This window comes from Adiantum capillus-veneris, chromosome 21, assembly GCF_014529385.1.
Source record: "Adiantum capillus-veneris isolate H3 chromosome 21, ASM1452938v2, whole genome shotgun sequence".
Lineage (NCBI taxonomy): Eukaryota > Viridiplantae > Streptophyta > Polypodiopsida > Polypodiales > Pteridaceae > Adiantum > Adiantum capillus-veneris.
In genome coordinates, this window is record NC_140951.1 from 85,097,168 (window position 1) to 85,105,501 (window position 8,334).

At 45.8% G+C, this 8,334-nt stretch overlaps 1 protein-coding gene across 2 annotated transcripts; it reads right to left on the minus strand.

The window, feature by feature from the left end:
* Positions 1–3,196: 3,196 nt before the first annotated feature.
* On the minus strand, positions 3,197–7,148 carry LOC147431275 (uncharacterized). Of its 2 annotated transcripts, none has more exons than XM_086494558.1 (2): positions 6,485–7,148; positions 3,197–5,910 (listed from the first exon to the last, which is right to left on the minus strand). In XM_086494558.1, exons 1-2 carry the CDS (start codon positions 6,850–6,852, stop codon positions 4,713–4,715), a joined length of 1,566 nt encoding a protein of 521 aa, XP_086350684.1. In that variant the 5' UTR covers positions 6,853–7,148; the 3' UTR covers positions 3,197–4,712. The 2 variants fall into 2 exon arrangements, with proteins under 2 accessions (XP_086350684.1, XP_086350685.1); XM_086494559.1 differs by having other exon boundaries at positions 6,009–6,625.
* Positions 7,149–8,334: the final 1,186 nt, after the last annotated feature.

The following is an 8,334-nucleotide window of genomic DNA, read 5'->3' on the forward strand; positions in this document are numbered from 1 at the left end:
GGTAGCATGGCAAACAAATTCAATACAAGCTTTAGAAAGAAACGTTAATTTTAACACAACTAGTCGGACAAGGCAACATTAGTATTTTGGCCTTATCCCTCCTTCTACACTTGTAATTCTTCTTCACCATGCTTATTAGCTAAAGCGGTTGATGCACCATCCACAAAAGCGGAGAGAGAATTTTTTGGTGTGCTTCAGTGAAGCCCAATTTCCCAAAAATATCACATTCTTAAAGGGCTTCGGCTATGGCCTCCATTGCATGGTTGTCCCGCAGTCTGATTGCCACTTCATAACTATTCCCAATAAGATTGGCATAGAGGTGCAAGATGATGATATGGGACAAAAATTCCGGCTGATCTTATTAGTCAAGGATTGTTGATGAAAAAAGATGTCGTGCTTGGCAATGCCTTGGTTGATATGTATGTTGAATGTGATGCACATTTCACAAGAAGGTCCAGATTCTCTATAAAGCTTTGAATTTAAAAATCTTTGTGTCATCATGCTCATGAGCACCCCAACCAAGGTATGCTCATGAAAGCATGAGAAGTTCTTGATCGGCTTCATGTCTAAACTGTCATCACACTATTACAGATAAGCCCAACATGGCTATTGCAAGAAAACACTATGTTGTTCTCATCGCATGAAGAGTGAAGGCCTCTTTCCAATTTTTCAAATGCAATCACTTATGCTTGCACCTTGAAAGTGTGTGGTCTTATACAAGACGTTGAAATGGGTGACAGAATTCACGATGAGAGTACTAGTCAAGGTATATTGCATAAAGGTATCGTGCTTGACAATGCTTTGCTCCATGTCCTCATGAAAGCACGAAGCACAGAAAGTGATTGAGGAGCTTCTTGTTTGGAATGTCACCTCTTGGAATGCACTAATTGAAGGATGTGTGCAACAAGAGCAGCGCTAGAAAGCTCTAGGTTGTTTTCAGTGGATGCAAAAGCAAGTGTATCTCTCAAAATTCAGCCACCTATACTTTCTTCTTGAATGTTACACTTACATCTTAAAGGCATGTGGCTCTACACAAGTGCTAAGGAACTTCCTGTCTAGAGTGTGGACTCTTGGAATGCACTAATTGCAAGATTTGTCCCACATGGGCAGGGGCAGAAAGCTCTAGTTTGTTTTCAACAAATGTGAAGTGAGGGCCTCTCTCTAGATGCAATCACCTACGCATTCATCTTGAAGGCATGTGGCTCTAAGCAAGATGTTGATATCGGCAAAAAAAATCACAATTGTATTGTTAGTTGGAGGCTGTTGAAAAACGATGTCGTGCTTGGCATTGTCTTGGTTGATAAGTATGCAAAGCGAGGGCCTCTCTCCAGAGTCAATCACCTCTGCATGTATCTTGAAGGCATGTCGCTCTACACAAGATGCTGATATGGGCACAAAAACTCAAAAGTATATTGTGAGTCAAAGGCTGTTGAAGAAATATTTCGTTCTTGGGAGCACTATCTTGGTGGATATGTATGTCAAATGTGGTACGCTTGAGAAAGCACAAAAAGTGCTTGAGGAGCTTCCTATCCGGAATTTCGTCTCTTGGAATGCACTGATTGCGAGATGTGCGCAACAAGAGCAGGGCCAGAAAGCCCTAGGTTGTTTCCAGTGGATGCAAAGCAAGCTCTCCCTATATCCTCATGCAAGGATCACTTGGAACTGCGTCTCTTGGAATACACTGGTCGCGGGATATTCACAACACGATGAGGGCCAAAAAAGCTCTAGGATGTTTTCAGCGAATGCAATGCAATTGTATTTCTCCAAATTCAGTCACCTATACTTTTTTCTTGAAGGCATGTGGCTCTATGCAAGTGCTCGAGCAACTTCCTATATGGAGTGTGCACTCTTCGCATTGATTGCAAGATTTGTCCCATGGGGGCATGGTTAAAAAGCTCTAGTTTGTTGTCAAAAGATGCGAAGCGTGGATCTCTCTCCAGATGCAATCACCTATGCATGCATCTCGAAGTCATGTGACTCTACGCAAGATACCTAACATTATTGATGCAAGGAAGTTCATCAACGATAGACATTCAAGTACGCGGTAAGTAAGCATTATCATTTTTTTTATTTTTGACACTGAGAACGCAGTTAATGAACGCACTGAAAATTGCACACTGCCATGGTAATGGCACGTTCCCTCGTATTATAAAATTAGGGAGGACTGTGAAAACTCCCCCATGCAAGGAGACTTGCATGTTTTCTTTTTTTTTGAAACATAAAAACGGAACAACAAACAATTAATAACAATGACATCTTGTATGATCACGAACATTGAGCTTGACAAAACTCTAACCCTCCTTGTGTTTTTTTGCGAGGTACCCCTCTGAAGCACAATTAAAAAAAAAAAAACATAAAAATGGAACAACAAACAATTAATAACATTGACATCTTGTATGATCATGAACATTGAGCTTGACAAAACTCTAACCCTCCTTGTGGTTTTTTGCGAGGTACCCCTCTGAAGCACTATGATCGGTATCCCATTTTGGCGAGGAACACCTCTAAACCACGACAATCGATATCCCAAACACTCTTGGGTAAAAAATTCTAACACGCTTTGGTGAAATCTCTCTCTCTCTCTCATTTTGATGTCTCTCCTCCCAATTAATAAATATCTCAGACATAATTAATAACATCAAATAATCAAATTTTTTTCATTTGAGAAGTTTTGAAATGGTATATATAGTTTCCAATATTTTGTTCAATCTTAATTCGATGCAATGCAGCTAACATGCAAATTCAAAAAACTAGAAGCACGTTCGTCCACATGGTCAGGGTTTTTTAACGGCTCCATTGTCAGCTCCCGCTCGCTTTTTTTGGCCTAGTCCAAAGGAATGAGGCCTTAGTGATGCCTCCCCTTTTTGCTAATGAAAAGCCTAAGTTATTTTTTAAAGCCAAAATTAATTTATGAGCTATTTTTATAAGGAAAATTTCTATTGGAGTAGCCGGTCCACGAGACTATTTGACACCAACTTTGTCAGGTGGGATCTACGGTCTAGCATCTTCGAACGATGTGGACCGTCCATTTATTCTCAAGAATAAAAGGATTTTGGCCGGTTGAGCCCTTGCGACTCGAACCCACCACCCACTCAACCAGAGGCCACAACTCTCCCATTAAGCTATCGCACGCCACTTGAAATGGAGGTGTGAACATAGAAAGAATCATATAGCAAAAATGACTGGGTGGAGATCACATGGTGTTCACTTGGAGATCACTTTGGGATGGACGGGGTCACACTGCAATCACTTTGGGATAGTCGGGGTCACACTGTAATCACTTGGTAATGGGTGGGGTCACAAGGTGATCACATGTCGATTGGGATTCACATGGGGATCACTTGGCGGTCACTTGATGTTCACATCAAATTTACTTGGAGTTCACTTTAATTGTGATCACATGGTGATCACTTGAAGATTAAACCGCCATCGGACGGTGCAAAACTGATCCCGCCGCCCCCAATTAATAGGGACCGTAGATCCCACCTGACAGAAGTGGTGTGAATTAGTCACGAGGCTAGCCAGTGCTTCACTCATTAGGAAGAAAGGTTGTACAAATTATGATGGGATAGATCATTATTAATGGTGGAATCCAAATCTTAATTATTGTTTGCTAGGTGTCCCACGAAGACGACCTGTGTGCCACGTGTTTGTGCAGACGACAAATGAAGCATGGGCATCGAAGTGGCTAATGCAGTGAGGGCGGTGGGGAGATGACATAGGACACTGGTGGAAATGCAAGGTTAGCAAGATAAGAGTGAAGGACTGCCATTTGATCAATTAGAGCATGGATGGTGTAGACGTCCATGGGACGGTGGCCGTTATTGATTGGGTGAGGTAGTGTGTAGGGCTATTGCAGGTGGCCACAAGGCGCTGATGGCAAATAGGGGTCGAGGACCTCGAGATGGTGATGATGAAGGCTCCAAGACATTTAGGGGGAAGGCCAAAGCAGTGAGTCTAAATTAGGTCATGGGGATTCTAACTTAGAGCTGTTGTGGGGAAGATAGCCAATAGACATCAAAATGCTATTCACCACTACAAAATCATGCAAAGGGATGACCATTGTGAACAAGATCCTGCACCACTACAACGCTTTCCATCCACAGCTTGATAAGTCTGGCTAAATACGACCATCGGATAACTCCCAAAATTCCATGGCCACCACTCAGACCTCAACTCTGTTTGTAATTATCCCATAACCATTGTGATGAAGATCCTGCAGCCACTACAAGTCTTGATTCCAACTACCACCGGAGATCTCTAGCACACGACGGTCAGATAACTTCGAGAATTCCATGGCCTCAGCTCAGACCTCACCTCTATTTGTCATGACTCCATAAGCATGTCCACTGGCTTATGCCAAGATAACAATCTTCAAAGAGGAGGGACTATCTGGCGGGCTGCCATGTCCAACCTTGAAAGTTGCCTTCAAATTCAAAATGACTTAGAAGTCTGAAAGCAGACCATTCTAGGCTGGCTAGTAGCATTTGCAAGTGATTAAAATCACGAGGCCGCCACTGCATACCTAGCTAGGTGCGATTGGGGGTAGGGGACCGCCGGCCGGCCCGGTGGTCCCTTGCCGCCAATCGTACCTAGCTAGGTATCCCGTGCTTCCCTCACAGAAGCTCATGATGTTGAGGTAAGTCATAATGTGCATCGTAAGTTCACCCGTTCCTCTGCTCTCCAATTCATAGAAAGGGAGGCTTAACCCCTCAAGGCTCGTGAGCTTGTTGTAAAGATAACTTCGGCGATGGCCTTGCCATGGCCAGACGCTTGAAGCCCATACTTCTGTCTAAAGAGGAGCAAGCAGTGAGGAGCCCTGCCCTACCTCTTCCAACCAAAACCATATCTCTTCTGTCCACGGAGAGGCAAGACAATCCTTTCTCCCTCAATTCTTTCCCATCTCCAACTTCGTGGGTCAGGCTTGGAAGAAGCTTCTCTGTCTCAATCTGCACATCTTGTACAGGAAAAGAGGGTCCCTCTTTGCAGCAAGAGATGGACATCGGCGATTCTCCATGTCCCGTTTCTTGGGGGTGCCCATCTATATCTTCTGCCCTAGGACCGCTGTTATCACCTCCACCATCACCATCCTCATCTTCTGCAGGCACAGTGGAGCCCCTCTCCGGACCACAACATGCATCAAATCGAATGTAGGCAACGAGGAATACCAAATAACCTGCAGTGCCAATCACAGCCATGATGAAATAGTCTGTGGGCAGAGTGCCAAGCGTAAAAGTGAAACATAACACCACCACATCTAGCAGCACATGGAGAAGAGAGATGACCAAGAGCTTCAGGTGGAAATTCCAACAGCCCAATTGGTGGGCATCACTTGCCAGGCTAGTCATAGGATACAATGGGCCCACTATCATGCTCATATAGCTGAATGAGAGAGAGCTAAGCAGGCGCCGCAGATTGCGCACATTTCTCATCATGTCTTTGGGTGAGTGAAGAAGCCAGTAATGAAGCAAGTATGAGACAATGCTGCATGTAATAACAAGCAGTGGCCCGAGGAGGTCAAACACATGAAGTTTTGCCTGCTGGCGCACTGTTCTTTTCCGGAAGGAGTATTCCCTGATGAATACTATGACATCTGTAAATGTTAAGGACCGCACCACTACTGCAAAGATTGTGAACCCAGCTCCAATGGCGCCTGCTGCTAATTTCTGTCTTGGTGTGATGGCATTCTTGGCAATGGACTGCACCGACGTTCCCCCATTGTAAGCTGCTGAGATGAGTGATGCAGCAACTGAGATCTTGAATGTGTTGGGCATGCTATGAAGGAAAACGCCTTCTTGACTTAGCACCAGATGGCCGCAAAACTGCACGATAAGCATAGGCACACCCTCCATAGCACTTCCCAAAATGCAATACAACCCATTCATTTCCGGGGATCTCAGGTCTTGAACCCTGCACATTCATCCAAAACTGCACTTAGTTATTACAAAGACAATCTGCCATACACGCAAGAATTAGTGAAAGTGATGAGATACTAAGTAGGGGAATACACAAACAAAGAGAGAAGGCATCTGGCTAAGCAGGAGCTCTGTTCGATGATTAGCCCTACTCTGGAGCTTATGTTAACTGCCATGAGCTAACACAGAGCCGTGCAGTGCTCCGCTAGTCTCATTCTGCTGTAGGATTGCCAAAATGCCAAAGTGAACCGAAGGTGAATGTTAGCCTCTGCTCCAGCAAAGCTCTATGAATGGAAGTAATTTGATCACCAAAACAACAAAGTAGGCAGCAATTGTTAACAGCATTTTCTACATCCATACACAGTTTCTCCGTAAGCACGGTATGAGCGCCACAACTCTGACCAATCATCTTGCAGGGCAACCAGCAAGCAAGACTACACAATTGGCTCTTCTTTAATTAGCCTAGCTCACAATTCTATCACATCTTTCTGAGAGCCAGAGAAATCTTCATTTTGTAAGAAAGTGAATGAAAAAATGGAATTGATCGAAGTCAAAAGAACATAAGTTACCCTTTACAGCTGAGAGTGCGCCAAATGAGGTTGGAGAGTCGGTAGAGATGGATTAAGGGCAGAAAATAAGCAGCACATAGTGGAGCATCACTATGAGTGAACTTGACCTTGAACAGAATGCCGTTTAGAGAGTGGTTGCATACCAAGGTGGCCAGCAGACCAAAGGAGTAGGCTGCAACATCAGCGGTCTGGAGTTGACAGGTTGCATCACAAGCCCGAACACCTCCTACCTTGCGCCGTGAAAGGCTCATGAAACGTTCGAAGTATTCTACCAACACAACCAGATTGCTGCCAAAGTCGAAGAGATAGGTGCCAGCAGACAGCAAAATGCTATTCACCACTACAAAATCATGCAAAGGGATGGCCATTGTGAACAAGATCCTGCACCACTACAACGCTTTCCATCCACAGCTTGATAAGTCTGGCTAAATACGACCATCGGATAACTACCATTCAGACCTCACCTCTGTTTGTAATTACCCCATAACCATTGTGATGAAGATCCTGCAGCCACTACAAGTCTTGATTCCAACTACCACCGGAGATCTCTGGCACACGACGGTCAGATAACTTCGAGAATTCCATGGCCTCAGCTCAGACCTCACCTCTATTTGTCATGACTCCATAAGCATGTCCCTGGCGAATCTTCAAAGAGGAGGGACTACCTGGCGGGCTGTCATTTCCAACCTTGTCAAATTCAAAATGACGTAGAAGTCTGAAAGGAGACCATTCTAGGCTGGCTTTAAACGCCGTAGGAAGACGGCCTAAAGTGAAGGGATGACGGCTAGGGGCGACTGGGAGGATCCAAGTCCTTGGATTGCCGCAAGGGGGGAGGGCCTCGTCACTATATGGCACGCTCTGGCCAGGGGGGATCTAGGGCCCAAATTTGAAGGCGCCAGGCGGCTTTGATCTCGGCTGTTCGATCACGCAGTGAATTGGGGGTGAACTAGGGGTGAACTCGGGGCAAAAATGGCGCCTCGAGTTCACTCCTAGTTCACCCCTAGTTCACCCGCCTCGCGGGGTGTGGGTCGAACTTGGGACGTCTCGGTTGCTACACGAATGTCCTACCACCATGCTAGCGCGCGTCGTTGTCCATGTTGGCATGGCACATGATCATACGTTGGTTTAAGCACCCTTAGTTCACCCCCAGTTCACCCACTACTAGCTTACCCGCCCCCAATTCACCGTTAGTTCACCCTTAGTTCACTCCCAATTCACCCACCCCTAGTTTATCCCTAGTTCACCCGGTGATCCGACGGTTGAGATTAAAGCTGACTCGCACCCCAAATTTTGGCCCTAGATCCCCTCTGACCCAAAGCCGTGCCATATAGTGACGAGGGGGGCATGTCACTATCTTACGCGGGGTCAACCGGGGGATCTAGGGCCCAATTTTGCGGGTGGGGAGAGACTTTGAGCTACGCCGTCCGATCACCTGATGAACCAGGGACAAAAACAGTGCCTCGAGTTCAGTCGCCTCGCGGGGTGTGGGTCAAACCCGAGACCTCCCGATTGCCACACGAAAGCCTTTCCATCACGCTAGTGCGCATTGTTGCCCATGTTGACATGACAGATGATCACACCTTAGTTTAACCGTCCCTAGTTCACCCTAGTTCATTGGACAATCCGATGGCTAAGATTAAAGCCACTTCACTTGCCCCCAAATTTGGGCTCTACATCCCCTGTGAGCCATACCCCCGTGTCATATAGTGACGAGGGGCTGATCCAGTCAAAGTGTTTTGAAAGTTTCATGATCGGTGAGGTGGTCAAGGCGTTGGACTTGGGAGGCGGGGGGGATTGGAGAAAGTGAACAAGTTGTTGAGAAAGTCTCCAAAGAGGGCATGGTGGAAAGG